General features: G+C 50.1%; 9 protein-coding genes across 9 annotated transcripts; 6 read left to right on the top strand and 3 right to left on the bottom strand.

Annotated features, from left to right (window-relative positions):
• Positions 1 to 895: 895 nt before the first annotated feature.
• On the top strand, positions 896 to 1,824 carry N7496_011897 (sulfotransferase family protein; the record flags this gene model as incomplete). The annotated part of the gene is made up of 2 exons (XM_056704810.1): positions 896 to 1,040; positions 1,112 to 1,824. The coding sequence occupies 2 exons, from the start codon at positions 896 to 898 to the stop codon at positions 1,822 to 1,824; spliced, it is 858 nt and encodes a 285-aa protein (XP_056550770.1).
• Positions 1,825 to 4,584: 2,760 nt separating this feature from the next.
• N7496_011896 (arylsulfotransferase family protein) lies at positions 4,585 to 6,876 on the top strand (the record flags this gene model as incomplete). Its single annotated transcript, XM_056704809.1, has 4 exons — positions 4,585 to 4,695; positions 4,830 to 4,958; positions 5,036 to 6,542; positions 6,599 to 6,876. 4 exons carry the CDS (start codon positions 4,585 to 4,587, stop codon positions 6,874 to 6,876), a joined length of 2,025 nt encoding a protein of 674 aa, XP_056550769.1.
• Positions 6,877 to 9,762: 2,886 nt separating this feature from the next.
• N7496_011895 (putative MFS transporter) lies at positions 9,763 to 11,984 on the top strand (the record flags this gene model as incomplete). Its single annotated transcript, XM_056704808.1, has 4 exons — positions 9,763 to 10,645; positions 10,713 to 10,894; positions 10,954 to 11,252; positions 11,315 to 11,984. The coding sequence occupies 4 exons, from the start codon at positions 9,763 to 9,765 to the stop codon at positions 11,982 to 11,984; spliced, it is 2,034 nt and encodes a 677-aa protein (XP_056550768.1).
• Positions 11,985 to 12,908: 924 nt separating this feature from the next.
• dph5 (diphthine synthase) lies at positions 12,909 to 13,943 on the bottom strand (the record flags this gene model as incomplete). Its single annotated transcript, XM_056704807.1, has 3 exons — positions 12,909 to 13,506; positions 13,577 to 13,701; positions 13,809 to 13,943. The coding sequence occupies 3 exons, from the start codon at positions 13,941 to 13,943 to the stop codon at positions 12,909 to 12,911; spliced, it is 858 nt and encodes a 285-aa protein (XP_056550767.1).
• Positions 13,944 to 14,572: 629 nt separating this feature from the next.
• Positions 14,573 to 14,818, top strand: N7496_011893 (uncharacterized protein; the record flags this gene model as incomplete). The annotated part of the gene is made up of 1 exon (XM_056704806.1): positions 14,573 to 14,818. One exon carries the CDS (start codon positions 14,573 to 14,575, stop codon positions 14,816 to 14,818), a length of 246 nt encoding a protein of 81 aa, XP_056550766.1.
• A 302-nt stretch (positions 14,819 to 15,120) lies between these two features.
• N7496_011892 (transcriptional regulator SPT3) lies at positions 15,121 to 16,628 on the top strand (the record flags this gene model as incomplete). Its single annotated transcript, XM_056704805.1, has 2 exons — positions 15,121 to 15,738; positions 15,801 to 16,628. Coding segments are annotated over 2 exons (1,446 nt in total), but the record flags the coding sequence as incomplete, so codon positions are not given.
• Positions 16,629 to 17,051: 423 nt separating this feature from the next.
• On the bottom strand, positions 17,052 to 17,957 carry N7496_011891 (blue light-inducible protein Bli-3; the record flags this gene model as incomplete). The annotated part of the gene is made up of 3 exons (XM_056704804.1): positions 17,052 to 17,089; positions 17,234 to 17,642; positions 17,754 to 17,957. 3 exons carry the CDS (start codon positions 17,955 to 17,957, stop codon positions 17,052 to 17,054), a joined length of 651 nt encoding a protein of 216 aa, XP_056550764.1.
• A 4,134-nt stretch (positions 17,958 to 22,091) lies between these two features.
• N7496_011890 (U4/U6-U5 snRNP complex subunit SNU23) lies at positions 22,092 to 22,736 on the top strand (the record flags this gene model as incomplete). Its single annotated transcript, XM_056704803.1, has 1 exon — positions 22,092 to 22,736. The coding sequence occupies one exon, from the start codon at positions 22,092 to 22,094 to the stop codon at positions 22,734 to 22,736; it is 645 nt and encodes a 214-aa protein (XP_056550763.1).
• A 263-nt stretch (positions 22,737 to 22,999) lies between these two features.
• Positions 23,000 to 25,764, bottom strand: N7496_011889 (baculoviral IAP repeat-containing protein; the record flags this gene model as incomplete). The annotated part of the gene is made up of 5 exons (XM_056704802.1): positions 23,000 to 23,786; positions 23,837 to 25,039; positions 25,104 to 25,213; positions 25,268 to 25,564; positions 25,627 to 25,764. The coding sequence occupies 5 exons, from the start codon at positions 25,762 to 25,764 to the stop codon at positions 23,000 to 23,002; spliced, it is 2,535 nt and encodes an 844-aa protein (XP_056550762.1).
• Positions 25,765 to 25,965: the final 201 nt, after the last annotated feature.

Genomic DNA, 25,965 nt, shown 5'->3' with positions numbered 1-25,965 from the left:
GCTTGGCATACCTGATATGAGCTCAGAGATACTCGTTCGGTACGAGTCTCGTATCGTGCTTCCATACCGAGTACATACACAGTACATACCGTATTCCGGTACACCTTTTCCCCCTCACACCAACTATGGAGTATCCTGTACATCCAGTCTGTCTCCAGCGGGTAATTGTACCAATGGTTTTATCGTATCGGTATTTACCAGCTCTTCATAACCCACAACCCCTGACTATCGCTCCCCCTCCCCCCTGCGTCAGCCTGTGACGTCTTGCCCTCTACGCCTCAATCTCGAGAACGTGGATACAGGTTTGCCGCCAGCTATTTTCGTATCATGATTACGATACACCATGGGACGATTACGAATTATCCTTTTTCAGGGTCAACGTCCACGCAATATCCCTGAAGACTGGCAAGAAATCAACAATAGTCAAGGGGGGGAAAGCTGGCAATGGCAAAGGTACGAGAACGAAAGGGAAATGATTGACAGGCGAGGCCAAGCCCGCAGTCCACAGAACGAGTGGAAACTTGCCACTCGCGGGGGCGCAAGTGCCCTTGACAATCCGTGAACGCGCTACGCTTTATTCTGATTGGCTTTGCGGCTCTGACAGATGTCCGCTTTCAATCGTTCTAAATCGATCTTTTTGGGGAAGTAGACGCTTTTGTACATTTTTATTTTCGCTTTCTTTTTATTCCTTTTCCTTTCCCTCCCCCTCCACTTCACCCCTTGTCTCCATATCAACCCCCCTTCTAGACTTCTTCTATAGTCTTGTCCCTTCGTTATTTTTTTATCCACTGCTCTCCCGCTTTTCAAGGTTCATTTTTTTTACTTTCTCTTCTACCTTAATTCTCGATATCAAAGTGATTATCTTGAGTTTTGCCTTACACAACATTCATACATCATGTCGCTCATGCTCTCCGATAACTTGGCTCCTCAGCCTTTGACCGATGTCTTCACCGACGACACATGCATTGACCGTCGCAAGTGCCACCGGACCGTGCCTATGAAGGTGCTGGCTCTCGGTGTTGGCCGTACTGGTACTGCCTGTGAGTTGATACCTACGTTATATACCCCGATAACGAAAGCAACAGTCCAAACTAACACCAATGTTCGATAGCTCTCCGCAAGGCCTTGGAGCGCCTTGGATACACCAAGTGTTACCACATGATGTGCGCCAGTGTTGAGAACCCACCCGACTGCTTGATGTGGCACGATGCCCTGAACGCCAAATACAACGGTGTCGGTGAATTCGGCCGCAAGGAATGGGACCAGCTGTTGGGCGACTGCCAGGCCGTCTGTGACTGGCCCGCCTGCGCCTTCGCAAAGGAGTTGATCGAAGCCTATCCCAACGCCAAGGTCATCCTGACCACCCGTGATGTCGACCCGTGGCACGCCTCGGTCATGAAGACCGTCCACTGGCGCGTCAGCGACCCGGAGCACAAGTTTGTCTCGCACTTCAGCTGGGCCGCGAGCATGTACTACCCCATGCTTAACAAATTCTTCGAGACCTTCTTCCGTGGAGACTTCCCCGGCAAGGGCAAGCAGGTCTACAATGAGCACGTTGCCGAGGTCCGCAGCCTGGTGCCCGCGGACCGTCTGTTGGAGTACAACATCAACGATGGCTGGGCTCCGCTCTGCGAGTTCCTTGAGGAGGAGGTCCCCGATACTCCTTTCCCCCGTGGTAACGACATGGCCGACTTCTACAAGCGCTGCAGCACTCGTAACCGTCACCAGATGATGAACGCTGCCCTCCAGGCTGTTACCATGGGTGGTACCCTCCTGGCTACTGGTTTCGCTGCTACCATGCTCTTCAAGCGCTTCTCCCGGTAAAGCAACTGAAAACAAAGAGCATACTAAAAAAAGGGTGCAAGAGAACGACCAACCTCCCTTGCATCTATACATTTTCCTTTCTCTGGCATTCTTTTTCTTGATTCGTCTCGGGGAGCAGGGAGTGCGGGCACTTCCTTGCTCCTGGGGCATGGGATCAAGAGTTGCTCCGGGGTCATCTCCACCTGGAGTTTTTCCCATCTCTTTTGTTGCAACAGTTTTCTTTAATATTCCCCACATTTTTGTTCTCTGTACGGTTACAACCCCATTCGAGGGACGGTCGTTTTTATTGCAGGTAATTTCTCTGTTAGTACATATATATCATGAACAATATTTATCCAATCTTGTGGATTCCCTGTTTTCCGAGTTGAATCTCGTTAGTACTGCAGTAGTGTAGCTCAAGGTATTCTTGGCGGTGATCGCTTCCACCCAGGAAGGTATTTGATCTGACTGTTGGAGTGGACATACAGTATACTACGACATCTGGTTTCAGAGGGAGGAATCTTTCAGTTTCACCCCTCCACTTTATAATAAGAATTTCATCATTGTGCATTCTGATGGGAGTAAGGGGGTTGATCACTTTGCAGGGCCGAAAAAGCCTCATCAACTCTTAACCTTGCTTATCGAGTTTGTAACTTCACATAGTAGGGGATAAGCAACGTAAAAGTAACATCCATCTCACTCGATCATCGAATAGCTTTCAAAATTATACTTATACAGTTGATTGTACGCAGTACTTTGTCTGCAAAATAAGAAGGAACTGTTTAGCTGTATCCTCGTGAACCAGGAATTCCAATCCCCATCAAAGCCTACTGTAATACAATAATCCAGGAGCTATCTTCACAATCCCTCTCAACCTCTATCTCACTCCTCCACGCCCATATCAGCCAAGCACCCAGGCGGAAACAACGGGAAGGGTCCCCTCGTCCACCTTTCAGGGGCTCCAGTATGAGGGGCTTCAAACCACCTACCAAGCCAAGCGCCTTTCGTACTCGTACGAATAGCCTAACCCACCTCGGGCCCTCGGGCCACGCATGCCAGGGAGATTGCTTGGCTGAGCTAGCGTCTTGGCAAGTTATGCGGCCCACTGAGCAGAGCCTAGTAAACTCAGCGCCTACAAAAGAGACAGCCCAGCTGTGGTCACGGGTCCCTCGGACCAGTCCCCTTTTTTCCAGGGTGCGGCATGCGACGTAGTCGGCTTGCGTACTGGGGCTGTAGGGTGAGACATGGTCTGAAAGGGAGATCTAGGCCGAAGTGGTGATGGAGGGCTTGTATAGATTGATACTGTTGATTTTTCGATGTATTGATCTTAATCTGATTCATTCATTCATTGTGATGCATTACGTGGGCGCTAGGTGATGACACATGCTTATCTACTGTGAAGTATCGTGACCCGGGTTGAAAGTCTCGGGATCAGCTAGATATTAGGGTTGGGAATTCCTATTTTTGCATTCTAGAGCTTAAGCTTGATTTTGAAGAACTTTCCAGGGTCGAGGGTTCAAGGTTGACCCTTGAATTCTTTCTTTTTGGATCTGGGCCGTTTGCGGTCGGAGATCTAGTGGGCTCGGAGTGTGTAATATTACAATAAATACAAGCCATCCTACAGTATGAAAATAGTTCGGTGATAGAGCGAGCGCTTAACCTGTTCTTTGCAGGATTGTTCGTGGTGTGGCGGTCCACGTAACGAAGCTACGAGGGAAGAGACGTATACAAAGAAGACCGCGCGTACACCCGAAAGCTCGAGGGGCTCTGGCGGTGATGTGGCGTATGTGGCTGCAATCGCACCGGCTTGGCAACGAAGCCAAGGATAAATCATGGAAAAAGATGATCCCGCGGCTCCTTCAGCATCAGCCACACACACGTGGTTCATGTCCACATTGGGCCCTGAATTTTGGGATTTTCAAGGGTTGGGAACAGGGACTTTACGACGAGATGTTCTTAATTTGTCGTGGATGGGTCCATCGGACCCTTCAGCGAACTGATTTGATTTAATATGGCCAGTTAACTATGTACACTCCGTGCTCGATCAGTTTCGGAGCTGGTCTGAGCACCGTCCGCTTTTGCGCGGGCATGACGTGGCCTGGGCCAGGCCGAATTACCATTACCGTACGACCGTACCGAGTCCGGTAATCAGCCAACTCTTGAACGTGACGGCGATCATTGATGGGATGGGCGAGCTATTCGATTCTTCATTCAATTGATAATTCAATATCCCTTCTACAGATGGGATATCAGGGTCCATATCACAATGCAAATACCACACAGGGAACCTTCCTCCAGCCTATCCCCGCAATCTAAAGTGCCGGATTCTTCTTGGCAGCGGCTGGCGATGAGCTAAGCACTTTATGCGGCGCCTTAATCGGCAACTTGGATGTGGCTCCGCCAATGACGACTGTCGACTCTGCCCACGTCGCTCCACCCCCTGCAACAGTCTCCGCTGCTGGGACGCGGCATGGGACTGGCTGAGAAACTTGAACGGTCTCTAAAGAAAAGAGAGAGAGAGAGAGAGAGAGACAGAGAGACGGAGACAGAGAGTGAACGAAAAAAGTGGACCACGTACTCGTACCCTTTCCCCCCCCCCTCTCCCCCATGGCGATCCCTGAGTTCTTTCCCCGTGATACTTTTTCTTCTTGGCTTCGATTCTCCTTGCATGCTTGACATCACCTCCATCCTTCCCAACCCGCCCCTTCCTTCTCCCGCGCGGAACCTGGTGCTGCTCTCGATTTTACACGCCGTGAGAGTGAGTGATGTAAAGGAGGACCCATGATCGCCACCATCTTCTCCATGAGGACGGGTCCCTCCCTCGCGCTCCTCTTCGGCCTGCTGCTATGCGCTCTGCATGCTGTTGCTGAGGAGGTCGCTTTTTACAAGTCGGTGAGTGGAAACCAAAATACTGGCTGTTGATCATGCCATTCGCCGGGTCCTTTTCGTGCAGCCCGTCATTATGCGCGTCGCAGCTTTTTTATTTTTCGTCCGGTCCTATCTAACCACCTACATTTTCTCCGCAGCGACCTGACATCTATCCCCCCGTTTTCCATATCGAGCGATCCGTACCAGAAAAGATTTCGCCGGGCTATATCTTTATCACACCCTACGAGGCCCAGAATCCGGGTCCTTATATTTTCGATAATACAGGGGTATGCTTGACAAACCATTGAGGGACACACTCCGGCGCATCGGACCCATAACTGATGGAAGATTTGAATCGTAATAGGAATTGGTATGGAGTGGATGGGGTGCTTCAGGACCGGGCAATGCCCACGGCATGCATGTGTGCAAGTATAAGGGGGCCGACCATTTGTGCTTCTTCCAGGGGAATCAACAGAAGGGGTACTGTCGCGGACATGGAGTCATCTTGGACAATTCCTATCGCATTGTACGGTCGGTGCAGCCCGGTGGAGGCATGGCGTCGAGTGATATGCACGAGTTCCTTCCGATCAATGACGGCAAGTCTGCGCTCATGACCGTTTACCAGCAGCGTCAATTCGATATGACCCCGTGGAACGTCAAGACGGGTGTTGGGTGGTTGATGGAGAGTGTCTTCCAAGAAATTGATGTTGAGACCAGTAAAGTGTTATTTGAGTGGCGCTCCTTGGACCACGTCGACCCTTCTATGAGTTATACCTGGCCGTCACATACCGATACCTCCGGCACCGGCTTGAACGTGCACGAACCTTGGGATTACTTCCATATCAACTCGGTTGATAAGAACAACGACGGCGATTATTTGATCTCCTCTCGGCACACGTGCGCCATCTACAAAATTTCCGGCAAGGATGGCTCCGTCATTTGGCGACTACACGGAGCGAAGCCGACTTTCCGCAATATCAACTTTAGTTTCTCGCAGCAACACGATGCGCGGTGGTTATACGAGAACGGCACCCACTCGGTCATCTCTCTCTATAATAATGGGTTCAATGGGTTTAATCGGACACACGCCTACTCGTCCGGCATGATTATCATTATCGACCACATCGAAAACACGGCCACGCAGATCCGCGACTATGCTCCTGCGATTTCTGATCTGGCCAGCTCTAGTCAGGGTAACCTTCAGGTTTTGCCAAACAAGAACGTCTTTATTGGATGGGGTAATAACCCATTCGTGTCGGAGCATGACGCAGCAGGCAACTTGGTACTTTGGGCGAGCTTTGCCCACGACACCGTGATGAACTACCGCGCGCAAAAGTTCGAGTGGGAGGGTAACCCCACCGACTCGCCTGCTCTGTGGTCATATTCTCGTACCCCGGAGCCGTTCTCTCCCACGAGTTTGTACGTCAGTTGGAATGGCGCCACGCGCGTCAAGACGTGGCGCTTCTTCGGCTCCCACAACATGACCGGTCCTTACATTCTGCTGGACGAGGTTCCAAAGACTGGCTTTGAGACAGAATACACTAATGCCAGCTTCTATCCTTGGACGCGGGCGGAAGCCGTTTCTGAGGATGGAGTCGTGCTTGGCATATCGGAGATCAAGTATACCTTCGTCCCGTCACCTGAGCTCCGCGAGTTCTGTCTAGACGAGACCTGTCTGGATGCTCCGGGCTATGGGTTCCCCGGCGAAGAGGCGGCTCAACCGTTCATCCCCCCGGCGGGCGTGAACACCGTGCCGTGGGTTGATCCTGAACACGACGGAGCTATCTGGACGTATCCTTCTGGCTTCCCTCATAGCGACGCAGACTCAGACACTGGCCACACGACCTACCAAAGCTATCGGCAGTCTAGACGTACGTGTTCCCCCCTACGTGACATCATTTACCAACAACTTACACATTCTGAACAGGTCTACTCGTTTGGGGCGCTACAATTGCAATCCTCATCCCTCTTATCGCCGGTGTTTACTTCGGCTACCGATATCACCTTCGACGGCAACGGCTGGATCCGTTAGAGGACGACCAAGAGTCATCCGAGCCGCTGAACGGTATGGCCGAGCGGAAAGCTCCACCAACGCGGACGCCCGATCTCCCCTGGTGGAATTGGCGTCGGTGGACCGCACAGGAAGAGACTCGTTATTTCCCGCTTGCTGATCGCAGTTTGCCGGGTCGCGAGCGGATAGAGTAAACAAAAAGTTGAGAGTCATCTCGCTGGACCGTCTTTTTTTACATTTACCTATCTTCCATCTTTTTGTATTCTTGATCTGATTTACTGTCTGCATTGCTGGGCCGTCTTTTACTTTCGTTTTTTCTTTTTCTTTTCATCCTCATATATAGGCTATGTGTTTTGGGGGTACATAACGGAGCCATTTTGCATTTGATGTCGGGAACTATGGTGATAGTTACTACTGGGTTTGGTCTCGAGGTCTAGGTCTTTTCTTCTGATTCGATTCTGGAACCCCAATATTTTACATACATGAACTGTAAACAATACAGAAATACGAATACCCGAGCATTGAACCCAGAAGTCAAGACTACTAAAAGCCGAACTACCCGGCATTGACCCCTCTGCCCTCCCATTGGATTTACCTTACCAGCGTTACGTGCAACGTACGCGTCCCTCCCCGCCTCCGCCGGACGTTCTGCGGATAGACACCCTCTACGCCCAGTGGATTTTTACATGTGTACCGGAATAGCAATCAGGGCTTGCGCACCCTGTGGAGCCACCGGTGCTCCGGTGGTAACTAGGGTTTATTGTAGTTTACAGGATGGCTTGGGGAGGGGGTAGAGGGGTGGCTGGAAAGTTTACAGATATGGAGATCGGCGATCAACCACGAGTCAAGTGAGGATGATAAGCTTTTTGGGGATGATGGTACGGTTTGGGAAGGTTCATTATTGTTGGCACGGGCTGTTGCATCCGGACGAGGGGTGAGTGATAACCAAGTTTAGTTGTCTTCTACATACTCCGTACTGTGTGTACTACAGATAGTTTCACGAGTCGAATGGTTGGGGATTGCCTTATCCCTGTCTATCATCGGATTGTCATGCTGGGCGAGTCTTGGCTTTGCCTTGTAGGGTGACATTATGTCTGCGGTTATGCTTGATGATCAATTTTGTTTGTCGGATGATGGTCCGAAATGGCTTAAAGTACTCTGTACTGTAGATCTGAGGAGACATCTCCATAGTTTAATGGATGTCTTGGGTTGATTAGTTATCCTATTTATTTTGCATTCAATGTACATACAGTAAGTATACTCCGTACTCCGCGCTGTAGCTGATACATTGATTGTGCTGGGATCTGAAACGGGTAGGAGTTTCATACTGGCGCCGGTGCAGCAGCGTCGAAACTCCGCGGTTTCGACGATCATTTTCCTCGCGAAGGGTACGAAGTACAAAGTCGGCTGATATACGATGTAGACACGTAGACACTTTGAAATCAGAATGGATTCTCCATAGTACTAAACGGAGTATAACTGCGGAGCATGTACTCTTTCGTTTGCGTAGTACCGAGGCGTGGCCATCATTTTACCATTTTGCCATAATGATTTCGATCCATCAGCCACAGGCATACGTAAAGCTCAACATGCGGGGCGCTTTTATCGATCAATCGGATCTATACGTCCATCCCCCAGAACCATAGTTACTTACTACAATATACTTCTTTCGGCGTCGACTCAGCTGATGCGGCGTTAGTGGCTGGGTCCCTCGATCGGAGGAAGCCAACCCAGATGCAGCTTCAATGACACGTTTTGTCGCGATGCGATAATGTGGTGATGTGAAGACTTTTACCCCGGGCGGCGCTAACAGAGAAGAATCCATACTACGCCTGGACTCTTCCGTCGCTTCGGAGTTTAGGTAACTTTTCGTATTTTAGTATAATACCATACATACAATACTCGGTACTGTTACTCTTGTCACCAGCGCTAATCGGCATCAAGTGTTTTGGTAATTTTAATTTCCTCTCTCCATCTCCTGAGTGGATCCTTTAGGATGACGGCGGGAAAAAGTCAAAAAGACCTTCGAGAAGACCCAAAAACTCTCCGCTTTTACTTTCTCAATCAGGGCAGGTCTTCGTCTAACCCACCGTGGTTCGTTGCGCGTATGCCAAGACTTGGTCGGAAGTTGCACGGGTGAAGCTGGCGAGTCATGGCTCAGGGCAGGGGGAGGGATAACGGTGGTCCACTGGACTCGGCAGGGCGGGTGGAGTTTGTCGTCGCAAGCCCCCGTCGTCGTGTCGATCGGACGGTAAATTAGAGAGTTGATGTTCTTATTCGGTGCGAGTGTTGTGGACAGGTACGAGATACGAGGGCGGAAATAGGGATGAGTTGGATTGTAGTAGAGGAAGATGTTGATGATGATGTATAGATAGTATGGAGTAAATGGTAGAGAAATAGAATACGACCATCTGTAAAGCTTTGGCGTTCTACTAGTAAAGGCCACATAATTACCCCGTACGTAATGTGGCTAGCCATACTACTGACTTGTGACAAGAGCTACTGTACTCCGATCCTTGATACCGGGCATTCCATTGCAATGCCTTTTAACCACCCTAGTCACTTACTAGAAGTGGACCTGTTCAATTAAGTATGGAGAACGACGCCCGTAAGACGATTTCATACGAAATTGAAGGGAAAAAAAGGGCATGCAATGAAATTATGAGAAGCCCCTACCCAAACTATGAAAAGAAGCCAAGAAGTAAAATGTAAAGGGAAAAAAAGGAGAGAGAGGAGGATCCAATTATTTCTTTGCTTTAGAATCCTAGACTATTGTTCTCCTCCTTGACTCTCTTTTTTTTCAATTGCTCCATTCTCCATCATTCCTATGACTTGGCCAAACCAATTATAGCAGACGATTCGACAGTGCCAAAAATAATAATAATAAAAAAGACGACTACCTGCAGCAGCTACAAGACCGAAACGGAAAAATTACGTGAAACCCAAGAAGCGTCGCAACCTGACGTCGTTGATTTTACAGAATCCAACCCAAACCTCCAAAAGCGTCCGGTGCTCCATCGGCGATAATTCTTGGGACCTCCTCTAATCCTCGGGCTTACATACACACATTCCTTCCCCCCATGCCTGCCAGGTCCCAGCAGAACCATAAAACGAATAATGCCCGCCACGCGCGTACGACTTCCTGGTCGAGTGGCTATCACCATCTAAACACCACCTCCTCCGGCCCCGGCGAACCCTCCGACTCTTCCCTCCCCCAACCATCTCGACGTCGCCGCGAGTCCAATCTCTCCCTCGCCAGCGTCGAAGAGGGCCCTTCCTCCCCGGACTCTCCTGATCACCACGGCCCCGATGCCCCCGACATGCTGAGGAACACCTCGATGGATCTCGATCTCGGTGGTCGCAAAAGCCAACATGTGCGCAGTCGCTCCCAGTCCCACGGCACCCCCCATATCCTGGCTCTCCACGAGTCCGAACTAAACGCCGCCAATACCCTCCCCGTCCCCGTCACGCCGCGCCCTGCCCCGGTGACATGGATGTCCCTGCCGCGAAAGGGCCAATTGGCCCTACTCGGTCTATGCCGTGTCTTTGATTTCCTCCAAATCGCCTCGCTGCAGGCCTACATGTTCTACCAGCTCAAGTCGTTTGACCCGAATCTGTCCGACTCGGACGTTGCGACTCAGGCGGGTATCCTCCAGGGTGCTTTCACTGCGGCCCAGTTCGCGACGGCGATTCCGTGGGGTCGTGTTGCGGATGCGGAATGGGGTGGTCGTCGCTTCGTGCTGCTGGTCGGCTTGGTAGGAACGGCGGTTTCGTGTTTGGGTGTTGCGTTTGCGACCTCTTTTGCGCAGGCTGTGTTCTGGCGCTCGTTTGGTGGTGCTATTAATGGTACCGTTGGTATTATTCGGACTATGATTGCCGAGAATGTCAAGGAGAAGAAGTATCATTCGCGCGCTTTCTTGATTCTGCCTATTGGCTTCAATATTGCCTCGTTGTTCGGTCCTGGTGGGTGTCCCTCAGAAAAGAGCCGGTCGTTATGCTGCGCTAGAATGTTTTGCTGACTCTGGTTTAGTTATGGGTGGTATGTTGGCTGACCCGGTCAAGAGTTATCCCCGTCTGTTCGGGCCTAACTCGTCCTTTGGCGGCGAAAACGGTGTGCAGTGGCTGGAGAAGTACCCTTATGCGTTGCCCATGCTGGCCAACTTTTGCTTCCTGTCCTTTTGCGCAGCCCTGGTTGGCTATGGTTTGGAAGAGGTAAGATTTTACATGAGGAACGGATTTGATGAAATCGAAAGCTAATTAATCGTTTCTAGACGCTGCTTGCTTGCAAGGGTAAACCTGGTCTGGGTGCCTTCGCTATGAAGCTCTTCGCTCGCAGCGTGAGATCCGTCGTTGGAACCTCTTCACCTATTTACTCGAGACTTCCCTTCCGCGACTACGACGAGGATGGTCCCCTACTGGGTCGACCCATGGACCGCTCCGAGAGCTATGAGCTTGAGGAGAAGGCTTCCAAGCCTGTTCGTGTCAAGCGCAGCCTACCCTTCCGTAGGATCTGGACGAAGAACGTTCTGTGCACTCTCGGGGCGCAAGCGTTCTTCGATTTCCAAATGGGGTAAGCAAGAACAATGTTATTCTACATGTCCGCAACGCACCTTGCTAATCTATGATGTTCAGTGCTTTCAACAATCTGTGGCTCCTCTTCCTTTCGACTCCCCGCTACGACCCCAATGACCCGGCTAGCCCCGCGCAGAGCCTGCCCTTCGTCTTCACTGGTGGCTTGGGTATGCTCCCGCAGAGCGTTGGCTTCGCGACCGCTATCCTCGGCATAATCGGAATGTTCCTCCAATTCACCATCTACCCCTCCATCAACGGCCGTCTGGGCACGGCCAAGAGCTACCAGTACTTCCTCTCCCTCTTCCCGCTTGCATACGCCCTGGCTCCATATATCTCTCTCGCGCCATCTTCAATCCCACCTCCCGGTCAGGCCAACGGGCCTTGGGTCTGGTTCTGGATCATCATCGTTCTGTTCCTGCAGGTTACCGCCCGTACCTTCACCCTCCCCACCTCAATCATCCTACTCAACAACTGCTCCCCACACCCGTCAGTCCTCGGCACCATCCACGGCATTGGCCAGTCCGTGTCATCCGCCTTCCGAACCATCGGTCCCATCTTCTCGGGCGCTTGGTACGGTTACGGGTTGGATATTGGCATGGTCGGATTTGCATGGTGGCTTATCGCTCTTGTCTCAGTGTTTGGTTGCGTAGCTGCCATCTTTGTATACGAGGGCTCTGGCCATGAGATCATGCTTCCAGGCGAGGAAGATGAGTTTGACCATGGCCACTAGGCAGTGGTGTGATGTGACACGTTGTTCTCTTTTTTACTGTTTCATACTGTACATTGCCTTGGACTCATTTTGCATGTCATTCGGAGTCGGTCTGGTCTGATTGGGTTTCTTTTTTTGGTCTGGGATCTTCGGTGGCCCTTTTTTCTGGGGTGATGAACATCTACATGAGCATCGACATCCTCTCCCTTTTGGCAGGATTTGTCGGGCCTCTGGAGAAGAAGGACAAGAAGAAAGATCTCGATCTGCATATCGACTTCTTCTCCTTGTATCACTTTCCCACCTGCATATCTCATTTTTCATTTTGTCTATCTCGTCTGGATACCATTTCCTTTTGCATCATATTTCCACAGCATTTGTCTCATTGTCTCTAATGTCTCAGTGGCGTTTCTGTTTGTCTGCCATGTTTCTTATATTTTACCTATTGCGCTCTCCTTTCTTCTGGATCCACTGCTCCTTCGGGGTTCAGCAGGGGATAGGAAGGGATTTAGAATATAGAGACTAGGTTTGACGGCTGTCAGCCTAGGCCTGTGTGGTTTTGTATGATGAGATACATCTTGATAGGGCGCTGTTGCCTTGTCCTTGTGCTATATTCCGAATACAATAGACCATTTACAGTTCGTTTTCAAGCTGGTATTTTTTCATATGCTCTATGATAGTACTATACTCCACGAATGAGGAGTCATTCTTCTAGGATGAACTTTAAGCCAAACGGTCTTGCATTCAATCAGGGCTATCGTCCTCCGTCAACCTACGTTGCGTTTGTCATCACATAGAAAACACCAGTTCAATATTGCTCAAGTTCATTCAAGATCGACCCTTAGCAGGTTTCTACCCTAGCACAGGCTGATCTGCAGTGTCCCTGCAAACTAGAAAATACAATGCAGCTTCTAAATTGTGATATCATTTCTAGGTACTCATAACACCTTACGAAGAAGCACCATAGCTCTTCGCGTAACTAGCATCAAAGGTCTCCTCATTCACAGCAAACTGCCGAATATAATCCCTCTCCAAATCATGCGTCCTCCGACCAAGCAACACAAGACTATGCAACGGAGCCCCCATCTCCACCGTACTCAGCTCCTTCAAAGTACCAACAACGAGCTTCTGGTCTGGGGCACCCACACGCGCCGCACCAATAGCCAAACTATCAGCAGTATAAACACCCTCCTGACGGGTCTCCTCAGTCTCCAGCATCTGGCTCGCGCACTGCGCAACGGTCATGTAACGTGGGGGCTCGAAAATGCGGCGTCCACGGGCAAGGTTCTCCATGGACTGCTCTTTCACCTTGATGTCGAGCAGGACCAGAGTGTGCAGGCCGATTTGCACGTTCTCGCGGACTTTGTCGTAGAAGGAGGAGGGCTTCCAGTTCTCGGTGAAGAAGACCATACTGACTGTTTGGCCGAAGTTGTAGAGTTGGAGGCCAGTGCAGCCGATGCCGGACATGATGGAGGCGTTGGGGACGACGTTTGTGGGGATGTTGAGCTCTCGTGCGCGGAGGACTAGGTCGGTGTGGGTTGTTGCGCTTGGATGGTGTTAGTTGCACTCTGTTATAATTGTGCATAGCCACTGTCTGGGAATTATGTAGAACATACCCGAATGGATCACCAACGACTAGGAAGGCAATGTCTGCCTTGTCGGCTCCAGCAAGGATCTCATCACTGCCAGTTTCCACAAGTTCACGGTCAGCCTCGATAACGGGACGACCATAGAACGCTTCCTACAAAGCCCATTGCGCAATTAGTATACCATATCCAAATGCAAGCCCGTGCAATTCTTTATCGGCATTGGAAAGATCCGGCATCTTCAAAAAAGCGCACAACTCACAAGCTTCTCCTTGTCCACCAACAAGATGGCCGTGTATGCCTCTAGATACACCCGCTCTGCCTTCTTGACAATCTCCAACCCCCGGACAGTAATGTCCTTCTCATCAGCAAGACCTAGACCCACAAGGTGCAACATGGTAGCCTCTCAAGCGCAATTGGGTTATCAATGCTAGACTGATCGAATTGGCGAGTTGCTGGAACGATTGGAAATAATTGTATGCCCCGCGGCAGAATTCGGCGCTAGTAGTACACCGCCTTTATTAGCGGGACTGGCCGTTCGTTATCGATATCGATGGGCTTCTTATCGATCCCCAGGTTTCTTCCTCTTCCTCTTTCAACTCTCCATCCATCCGTGCACCACCACCGCTGCTGTTCCCGTGCGCGCTGTATCGACAATCGTCTTGCAACGGCCCAAATTCCGAACCCCATCCGTTTATCTCCCCATCATCCCTCTTCACATCCATTGACAATCCGTGGGAGCGCGTTTCAACGCGTAGAGCTAGCGCCATGAGCTCCGATCGTCAGCCCAAGTATCGGCAGGAGATCCAGCAGGTGAGTACCACCCCCAACCCCAATTTTTCTTGGTAAGTCTTGGTCGGGTGCTCGTGTCGTCGTCTTCTGGAATACCGTGTCTCAATCTGGTCATCGCCCGTCTCTATGAATATCGTCAATGTCATGCCCTCGTTCAGGGTGCTGGGCCTACCTATATGGCTGAGCGTGGAACGAGCTGGGAGGCCGAGGTGTCGAGGGAATGCCTATATCGTGATGCACCTTCCCGGCGCCAATGAACTACCGCCTGTGGAAGGTACCGTTTACCTGGCGGCGACACGCAATGGCGAGGTGAAGGGCAAAATCAACGCAATCTCTATCTTCTTCACGACTCTCCATTCACTTCCTCCCGCCTCGCACATCGTCTACCCACATCTCTCTTTCGCTGTACGCCAGCATCAAAGTCAATCGACTGTCGAATCGTGGACTCTGAAGCCATACTCCAACTTGAACTCACTGTGAGCATCTGTCTTGCGATCCTTGCCAGACACATTGCTTCGCTCTGCGTTCGTGGCTCGTTCACCTCTCGATTCTCCCGCTTCCGTCTCTTATCACATCATTTCTTCCAAATCAGCCTGAGCACCTACTAAGGACTAAGCCTGACTGTCCTGATCGATCTTTGTCAACGATATCGATACTCACTCAGCTTGCTCCCTCCCAACTACGGCTGTTTCGCAGCGACCTGTCTCCTCGGGCATTCTTCTGGCTCCAAGCCTGGGCACTCAGGACTGCACTCTGCGAAATTCGGCCTCTTTCTGACCAAAATGTCGGACTTTATCTACAACAGTGTGTCCACCGAGGAGTATTATTTCCCTCGCCTCAGACATCTTGGAAATCTAGTCCTGAACTCTGGCAGTGATGTAGAGTCGGAGGCCGAAACCATCATTGCACCTCCCCAGACTGGCAATCACGAGGATGATGCCCGTGACATTTCGCACCATGGCGTGGACATCCCTACCCCCGTCAATTCTTCTGTTGCGCCTCACACCAGCTCTCCGTGTCCTCCAGTCATCTCTGATGAAAAGCACTTGTGTGATGCCAGTGATACGTCGAGTCTTTACGACGGTCACTACAAGCATGATGCGTTCTCCTTTCCTCGGGGTGAGAATATGACTCGGACGCTCTGCTGCAATGATGCCTGTGATGAAGGCACATTGGGGGAATACTACGACGCCGATGATGAGCTTAGCTCTGCCGACCTGATGAGCGAAGTGGACCGGATGAAAGCGAGCATCGAGCTCCCGACCAAGGCGTTTTTCCAGTACAAGATACTAACCAAACCGCTCTTGAAGATGATGTTCGTCTCTGGTGAGACCGCCGAACCATCCATCGAGACCACCACCCTGATTGAGGACATCACGCGAGAGCAAGTCCTCGAAATCGTAGGTTCATCTACCTCTTACTACTGACACTCATATCTTGTGAGATCTAACGTATCGTACAGCTCAGTCGTGGCACGACCCTGGCCGGCCGACGTGGCTCCCGCGCAATCTCGACAGATGACCTGATCTTCCTCATCCGCCACGACAAGGCCAAGGTCTCCCGTCTCCGCACCTTCCTGTCCTGGAAGGACGTTCGTAAGAACGTCAAGGACTCCGACGATAAGGGAGGTGCTGATGCGGCTGACTTTGCTGCGGATGATGCGGCTGGTGCCGTTGCCGGGCCCTCGGACGTCGCCTCGAAGCCCAAGAACAAGCGGGCCAAGGTGGGCCTTGCCTGGGACGTCCACAGCTACTTCTCGGTCCAGGTCCCCGAGCGCGACGACGAGGAGGACGAGGAGGAGGAGGAGCAGAACTATGCGACCCTCCAGCGTCTTGCCGCGGCCGATGAGCGCACGAAGAACATGACCAAGGAGGAGTACGTCTTCTGGTCGGAGTGCCGCCAGGCCTCCTTCACCTACCGCAAGAGCAAGCGGTTCCGCGAGTGGGCGGGCTTTGGAATCGTCACCGAGTCCAAGCCGAACGACGACATTGTGGACATTCTCGGGTTCCTGACCTTTGAAATTGTCCAGACCCTCACGGAGGAGGCGCTCAAGGTCAAGGAGCGAGAAGACCACGAGAAGAATCGTGGTGGGGCTGACACCACCGGCGCTGACTCTAAGAAGCGCAAGCGTGAGACCGGTCTCTTCGACCCACCGGAGGAGGGACGTACCCCCATTGAGCCTCGACACATCCGTGAGGCCTATCGCAAGCTCCAGGCCTCCCCCCAGAAGTCCATTGCCATGCTGCTGCACAATGGCCGTGTGCCCGCCAAGTTGCCCCTGAAGCTGGTAAGTACCGTGCCGTCTATGATTAGGAGTTATCGTTCTAACATTTATTATCTAGATCTAAATCGCTGGGTTTGATCTTCGTTTTTTTTCCTCGTTTAAGCATGCTCGGCGCGGGAGTTTTCTGGCAATACGGATGATACCCACATGGATTCGTTTGGGCGGCTTGAATTTTTTTGTTCCTTTCCTTTTCCTCTTTCTCTTCTGAGTCGCGTTTTTTTCCTTCTGGAGGTCGCTGGTTTTTGGTACCTGGTAGTTGGCCGGTGTTTCCTCAACAGCGTTTCTTCTTGTTTTCTTTACTTTTCTGGACCGTCGATTTCACCAGTTTCTACCCTCGGGTGCAACAGGTAGATATCACCTTTTTAATATCAATCATAATTGCACATGATATCTTAAAGTATGGAAAATCTCATTGGAAGCTATTAATACTTAATCCATAACAACAGACATGTTGTCATAGTCCCTTGCTTGGCATATCAAAAACATAGCTTATATAACCACCATCTTCCAAGTGAAGAAGCTGTATCTAGTTCTGATGGGTTCGGCGCCCTAAACCAATCTCTCGTTAGACAGAACTCGGACAGAAGCGGGGAATAGAATAGAAAACTTACACTCCGCCAACTCCGCCATACTCAACTCCCGAATACTATTGATAGCAGGAACCTCCCCCCTAACAGCCCCCTTAACAGTATCAACCGCCCTCCCCAGAATCCCCTTCTTAGCAGCAACATGCGTCGCAAGCTTCGCCTCAAGCTTAATCACACCGATACGCGGATCACTGGGCCCGCCATCGTGCACTCCGTCGCCCATATCACCGAGCCAGGCCTTCAATTGCGGGGAATAGTACTTTTGAACTGTATCCGGGTCGGAGACGATTTTCGCTGTCCCCGAGATGGACGCCCAGGCGCCGCTGACGGGGTCGAGGAAGGACATGTTTGTTTCTTGCGGGTGCACTGTTAGGTCCATTGTTTTGCTGGAGAAGAGGTTTGTGTGGAAGACTAGGTCGATGCCGCCGTGTTCCTGGGCGATTGGTATAGGTTAGTAAATTAATTTGTCTTCTTGATGTGCTTTTGATGGTGGAGATATTGCCAGGTGGGATGGATGTAGATTGTTTGATATAGAACTACGTACCGTAGCGGCGAGTGCCATGCATCGCGATGCCAAGTAATCACCCTCGGATTGCTTGGTGGTTAACATGCCAAATTTGACCTGCGTTATGAAATCGACTAAATCCTGGACTTTTTGAGGCAGTGGAGGATCTTCCGAGTTCTGGGTCTTGTAGGGATCCACGGGGTGGGTGCCCGTTGTGGTGTTGATAGTTGCGTTTTGAGACATGATGGGTTGATTCGAATGGCACAATCAAATAATTAGACGTCTTCAAGGTGGGGTGATGGTTAAATTATATAGTTTTCTTGTGCAAAAGAATCATAAATTCTTGTATGCAATCATAGCCATAGGGACGTCGTTGTGACGTCAGTGACAAGATAATCCGGATCTGAGCAGGACAAGGCGATTTGGTCGAGTTCGGAATTTGTGTGGTTTATTGCATGATGTACGTGTAGATCTTGTGTGGGTTCAGGGTGTGGTCATGGCATAAACTCGATCTGATCGATTTGCGATAGGGGTTCTAGCCATTTAGGTCTAGTTCGATATTGATACCGGGTGTTTGGTATGACCAAGCTTTGATTAAACATTAATTTAAGTAGTATACATTTGACATCATGCGCAGGCTTCAGAAGGTCTTGTCGATCTGAGACGTCTTAATAAGCCCTGTTCTCCCCGTAGGGAGTACGTGAATTACCCCGTCGGAGGTTAGGGTGGAAGACGGGGGGCAAAAGCATCACCCGTTGATCGATGGTATCGTCGCTAGAGGAATAACAGAATCCATGATAGTCGCTTCGTAAGAATGATTGCGCCAAAATCCAGAGAATAAGGTGCTGTATTATGCGTGACTTGATGCAGATGGTGGTCTTTGAAGCAGGGGTACTGCAATGTTTCAATATTGGATCAACTGGGCGCAGCATTCAGCCACTGCTCGATCTCACAAACCAATCTATGACGTGACTCCGTGCAAACTGCCATAACAGCTCCAGCAATATCGCAAAGAAGCCGATAACGAAAGCTAAATCGCACACTAGGTCAGCCCCAAGTCATCAACACATCTCGCACGAAATAACGAACCTTCACGCCCAATCATAGCCAGTGACCTTGCAATTCTTCTCGGCCCCTGTCTCTTCAACCACAACGGAACAAGATCGCTCTGACATGTCTGGCCCTCGACAACCCAGCAGCCTCCAGGGGTGCGCCGACATTCTAGATGCTGCCGACGTCGTTCCATGATACGACGTATTCGCCAGTTGCAGAATGCCTCATCGGTGCGGAAAGAGCATTTCTCCATGGGACATTCGAGCTTTCGTTCAAATCGCTCAACGAGCCAGTCCACTTTGAGGTGTACCCCCGTGTAGACCATGTAATAGAAATGGCTGCATGAATGTTTGAGTGCAAGGGCGTCGGGGTATGACAAGAATGAAGCAATTTGTATATGTAGCTCCAATGGGAGATCCATCATATTGAGCCTGGGTGTCGTTGTAGACATTTCCGTGGTGGTTGGCGAATCCATGGTGCCGGCGCTGTCGGTTGTGCTTATGTTTTGATGAGGCTTAAAATGCGGAGGGAGGCCTTCCCCTCGACCTTGGTGTGTCTTAAGTACTCCGTTAGGAACTTCCAGGGAGTATACATCAGGCAGGAGCTCGGGGAAAGTGGTTGCCTGGGGATGCATCTGCCACGTTGACATGTTTGAGATGAAGGTTCACATTGTTTAAGATATCCACCAGAAATGTCGTCCAGCTGTTAGTTGGGATAGCTATAGGGAGCTTAAGCCTCCACAAAAAGGGAGCGAGTTGCCGAGCTACGATCATTTTGGGTTAGCCAGTCTCGTATCTTGTCGCCTGGAACTCTACCAGCGACATACATTGGTCATGTGAGTTGTAAGGCAGAGCTGCAGATCTGCAGCTGTGAGTCAATATGAAACTGATACTCTAAATAGCTTCCAATAGCTGTCTAAAGGAGCATCCATGGTTTGATGGTACAGAACATGATCGGGGATTGGTCGCTTACATAATCCACTGGCCCGCCACGGGAATTGTTACACACACAGCAGCTTTTGCTAGCCGCACAGCAATTATGTAATATCCCGCATCACATAATCAATTTCGCCAAGAATCCTTACCATACATTACCGCAGCAACTGCATTACTTACCACTATAGCAACTGCATTCTATCAACTACTACTATAAGAGGCTCTCTTTCTTCTAATCAATCTTCATTCAATTGATCATTTCATATTATTTACATAGCCTATTATACCCTGCAGGAACGTATTGTATGGCCAATTTCTCCACAATTTGAGCACTTTGATGGCGCTTTCTTCTTGATAACCCGTTGGTCTGATGTTTTGTTGATTTGATATGATGTATCTTTGGTTGATTTCCTTGGTGGCAGCGGTGGTAATAGAGGATTAAGTATTGGCAGATACTCTGATTGCTCATTGCCAAGGCCAAGCCTCCAAAATTGATGTATATCGCTTAGTGGAATCGGCTGATACGTTGACAATAAGCTAGCGATTCGGTGGGCACATGGAAGGCCCATTGTCCTAGAGAATATATTAGTACAATTAGATAAAGGGGCTTCGGGAGTAGCTCTTTTAGCTATAGAAGCTTGCTTATAGATCTGGCGAAGCGAGTATTGTGATGCTCTCTTTGTAATATTCGAATAGAGAAAGTGTGAGCAAAAATTTAGCGTTTTAATCCGATCTTCTGCAAGATCGGACGAAAGGGTATAGTGCTGAGCTTCTAATGCGATATTAATTCGTTCAAAAACAAAGAGGATATCACCTGTTGATGACCCTATATACTTTTTTAAAATAGCATGAGAGCCTTCTACTCGTGAGGTTGCCCAATTACCAAGATGAAGATATTGGCCTATCCACGCCCTAACGAACATTTCTTTATAAGTTAGCCAGGTCTGTTTTATATATCGAAGAGCAGCAGGAGCAATTTGACTAAATCTAGTCTCAAACTTAGCGAGTTGATCTTCGTATTCAACTAGAGTAGATGAATTAATAAGCGATTTCCAAGACTGTATAAAAGCTTCAAATTCCTCATTCGAAGAGAAATATTGCTTTGTCTTTGCAAGCACATTCTTATTAATATGCCAAACGCATAATAAATGTGGGCTTCTTGGATAGATAGATTTAATTGCACCTACTAAAGCAAGATCTCTGTCAGTACAAAGAACTGGAGAAAAGGATAAGGGGTCTAGCCATGAGAAAAAAGTATATAAAGTCCACTTATAGCTTTCCTCCTGCTCATTTTGCATGAAGCAGAAAGCAATACTATAAGATGAATTCGATGGTGTAAGGCCGATAATATGTAAAAGGGGCATCTTATATCGATTCGTTTTATAAGTGCAGTCTAATAAAAAGACCCTATTATATTGATTAGCATACTTAATTGATGTAGGGTGAGCGAACATAAAGAATTGAACATGACCTTCAATATCTTGTTTGAATGCATATCTCCAATTATTATTTTGAAGGGTTTCCCTTAGAAATTCAAGCGGTGTAGAATTACCAAGTTTCTTTTGCCTTGATGCTATTCGAATATTATAGATATCTCTTGGCTTAATCAAGATTTTAGGATCTTTTCGCATTATACTTAGTATATATTGTGGCTTTGACCCGATATCAGTAAGATCCTGAATAGTTTGGTTTTGATCTTCGGTAAACTGCCGACGTCGTGCTATAGAGTGACCAATCATATTATCATCAGCCTCATGGTTATGAATAGGATTTCTAACCTGGATTTCCCACTGATCGCTTCTAAGCTTCTTCGCATAGAGACGAAAAGGGCAGCCAATTCGTTTTGTACTAGTTTTCCGGCGCTTCGCCCCATCTGGGGCATTGACCTGATCGTGATAGTAACCACCTCTATCACATCCAAGAGTGATGTTTCTATCTCTACTTGATGAGACAGTAGTTATCGCATATCCATGAGCAAGAGCATGCTGTTGGATAGAAGCAAGGAGCTTCTCTTTACTCTCAAAGACTTGCTCAGCTGGTGGGTTCATGATTGAATGAAGAAAGATCAATTGAATGAAGAATGATCAATTGAATGAAGATTGATTAGAAGAAAGAGAGCCTCTTATAGTAGTAGTTGATAGAATGCAGTTGCTATAGTGGTAAGTAATGCAGTTGCTGCGGTAATGTATGGTAAGGATTCTTGGCGAAATTGATTATGTGATGCGGGATATTACATAATTGCTGTGCGGCTAGCAAAAGCTGCTGTGTGTGTAACAATTCCCGCCCGCCACCTGATACTTCGATAGTCGATCTTCAAGCTCGACTTCCAGCAACAAATCTACAACCTTCCTCCAAACTCCTCTCACCTACAACATCCTCCCTAAACACAATGTCCAAACCCACCGCTGCAAGTGGCAGCTCAGACACCGCGTTCCGCAAAACCTGGGACCGCGAAGAATACACCAAAAGGGCAGCCGACGAAGAAGCCAAGCGCAAAGCCGAAGGCAAAGCCCGCTACGAAGCCAAACTCCTCGGCAAGAAATACCACGCCCCAGTCGACTATGGCTCACTCTCCGCAACAACCGCCCGCCAGGAGCGACTCAAGGTCGACTCGATGGTGGGCAAGACGACGATTGTGCCGGCGGGATCAGCGCTAGGCAAACGTGGACGTGGACCGGGATTTTACTGCGAGGACTGTGATCTCACGTTCAAGGATAATATTCAGCTGGTGGAGCACTTTAATAGCAAGCAGCATTTGATTGCTACGGGGCAGAGTGGAGAGGTTGCTCGGGCGAGTGTGCAAGATGTGCGTTTGCGGCTGAGGATGTTGGCGCATCAGAAGCGTGTCAGGGAGGAGGAAGAGCGGAGGGCCTGGCAGCTTGATCTTGGGGAGAGACTACGCGAGCGTGAGGAAATCGATGCGAAGGAGCGAGAGGAGAGGAGGCGCAAGCGGAATGAGAAGCGTCGCAAGGGTGGAGATGGGGTGAAGCAGGAGGAGGATAGCTGGGAGGGACGATTGGGAATTATTGCCTAAGCATGAAAGGGCCATCATGGTCATTCTGCTCTGAAAATCATGTACTTTATGATACCCTTGGAGTTTGGGGGCGCATTCTCGATTTTACAAGTCTTCCTATAAGGCCTCGCTGCTTTCTTGACCAGCAATACATCAGAAAGCCGAAAGAATAATTGATTCAACATATTCACAATAACAAGCTCTGACAGAGCCATTCCAGAACGCCTATGCCAAATCCCACAGTCATCTCAAGTAAAACGAAAAAAACACCGCATAATGCATAATCAGTCGATGCACTCGATGGCCTCAAGCCGCCGCATAGCACGACCACCTTCCTTCTCGAACTGACTGACAAGTCGTTCGCATTCTCGCTTCAATCTCTCCTCCCCATTCTTGGCATTCCACCTAATCCACTCCTCCACCGTCATCCTCTTCTCCGGACTGGTCAGACCTGCCTTGGCCCCGTTAAGAAGGCCGGCGAGGTCTGCATTCTCTTTGTCGCTAGCTTCCCCAAACAAAATTTCGTCAATGTCCACCGGCGTCCAGGGATGCCCGGATGCTGGGAAACCAGCATTCAAGTTTCGTTTCGAGGGTGACGGGGTACTGGCTGCAAGCGGTGTTCGAACCGTCTTCTCCCTTGGCGGTGATGAAACAATTGGCCGTTTTGACGAAGGGAGCGACGAAGGTGGTCGATTCTCCGCATCAGAGGACTGGGGTGACAAGGATGGCGTGCTCTGATGAGGTACTGGTAGCGGCGATACAGCTCGGGTGGGTGTTCGACCTCGTTGAGAGGTCCGTCGCTCATTACTTCGAGAACCGTGCGACTCGACCAGAGACTGTGCCAGGTGCTCCTCCTGAGGAATATCACTGTATCTCTTTGTCGTCTTTGGTGGCACTGGCGTCCTTTCATGGGTCTGTTGTGGCTCCGGTGACGGAGCTCGCGGTGAGGGAACCACCTGAATCTGGTCAGGAAGATCATCCGGAGTGCCGAATTCCTCGTCATCTCTCGAAGACTCGAAACCGAGTTCATCCTCAATGGGCTGTGAAGCAGGTGGAGGGGGGATGCCTCCCCTTTCTTAGTCTTTTTCGACTTCTTGGGCTTGTCTTCCTTCTTGGCTGACTTCTTCTTTGAGGGTTTCTCAGCTGGCTGTTCCACTTCTAGCTCTGGTTGAGACTCAGTTTCACGTGGGACGACTTCGACTGGGATGAATGAATCGTGATGCTCAGGATCATCCCGTTCAGATTCGTCTTCTTTGTCTTCAAACTCACGCTCCTCTTCATGCACAGGTTCTTGCTTTTTCGACTTCTTAGTCCCTTTCTTCTTGGAGCTCTTACTTGATTTCGTCTTTGGAGCTGGTGCTTCTTCTTCGTCTGTTACATCAACCACAGCCGACTCCACTGGGGCTTTTGGCTGCTCTTCAGGCAAGTCCATGTAATCCGTAAGCTCACCTTGAGGAGGTTGGGATGACTTTCCGGTTGCTTTCGACTTCTTGCCAGACTTGGTCTTCTTTGAAGCACGGGGCTTCTCGGGTTCTGGCTCGGGCTCATCTTGAAGCTCCATTTCTGGTTGGGGCTCGACCTCGGGCTCCGGTTCGGACTCCACGAGTTCGGGTTCATCGGCTTCAAGACCCGCTTCGATCTCGGCCTCCAGCTCCGAGTCTCGTGGTATGCGAGCCTTGGACCTAGATTTAGGTGCGACTGATACATCAGAAGCCTTCCTGCCCTTAGCCGCCCCCTTCTTTGATCCCTTACGAGTCTTTTTGGGCTCATCTTCCTGAGCCTCGTGCACCGAAGCGTCATCGAGGACCAAATGGTCTTGCGATTCGTACTTGTAGGTTTGAGAGACGCTGCTGTCGCGCGTTCGTGTAGCGCGGCGCTTTGCAGGTGGCTCTACCGATGGCTCGGGTTCTGCCTGTCCAACAGACTCCAAATCATCCTTGGCCATCTCTTCGCTGGCTCGTTTCTTCCCCCTTCCAGCGCGCTTGGGTTTCGCTGGCTCTGGTTGCGAAGGCTCATCGATATCCATTTCGCTTTGCAAGTCGGCGTCTTCCTTTTTGCTTTTCTTTCCCTTGCCCTTGGGGCCCCTCTTTGCCCCCTTTGGCTTCACTGTTGCTTGCGACATCATGCTTTCGTTCATTGTATCATCAATCTCCATCTCTGATACCTCAGGCGCTTCAGATGCAACAGTAGCCACGGATTGAGTTGACAGTCGAGAAGATGCTTTGGAAGTGCGGGTTTTCTTGGGTCTCCCTCTTCCCTTCTTCCCAGGGAGCTGTCCGAATACAAAGAAGGAGCAATCGGGGGAGCGGCGATGGTGTTCGTCACTAGGCACGGGCGAGGCATTAGCTTGTTGGCTCATAGGGAGGAAGGTGCAGCCATTCTACTTACAAAGGGTCGTCCTTGGGCTCCCATCCATCGAGCGACAGCTTGCAATAGGCGCAGCTAGCCAAGTCATCGCTTTCTTCGTTGGGGCAGAAGTACCATCCTGCGCTGACCATCTATCGTAACTGTGAGTATTAAGATGACAAGAGCTAGGGCGCAAGTTGTAATACCTTATCTGATTGGCAAAGCCAACCGCGTTTTCCGTCATGTGGCCATTGCGTTCCAAATGTTCCAATTCGGGCTTGGGTTATTCTCTCGCTGGTCGGGTCTTCGATTGTGGAGGGGTTGGAGCTATTCTGCTGGATGTCCATCATAATTGCCCAAGCACAGTCCGGAGAGTGCTTGAGATGCTCTGTTATGGGGTTATCTTCTTCTTCCCAGCCGTCCAGGGCTCGATTGCAATGAAAACATGTGGTGTTGTCCGGGTTCGTATCGTACGGTTTGTAGTAAAAGCCGGCATGTGCCAACTGTGAAGCAATTCTGCGTTAGCCATGTTGGTCCCAAAGACTATCCATAGGCGTGTATATACCTCAGCCGGCGATGGACTCTGGTGAGGCCATGCGATCACATCGGAGCCTTTCGTGGTTGAAGATCTCCGCTTCTCGAGCTTGAGCACGGCGTCGAAGCTGGCCAGACGGGCCGCGAATGTGTCCATTTCGGAGCCCATGGTTTCTCAGGTACTGGAAGGGACAGTAAGCCCTCGGATCGGTGTCGAGAACCGGCTCTGTATGTCGAGGTGGTGGCGTTGGTCGTTGTTGATATCGTCTGCTTGGTCTGTTTACTTTGGTTGTTATGCGACGGGACGCGACCCCACGTGATCGGTCCGGTTACCTAAGCCCGACGACGTCAGACCCGAAAGTTCCCCGAG

The sequence above is a fragment of the Penicillium cataractarum genome (assembly GCF_028827025.1).
Source record: "Penicillium cataractarum strain IBT 29864 chromosome Unknown utg000009l, whole genome shotgun sequence".
Classification (NCBI taxonomy): domain Eukaryota; kingdom Fungi; phylum Ascomycota; class Eurotiomycetes; order Eurotiales; family Aspergillaceae; genus Penicillium; species Penicillium cataractarum.
Note: the sequence above shows the minus strand (reverse complement) of the source record. Positions and strands in the feature narration are given on the sequence as shown.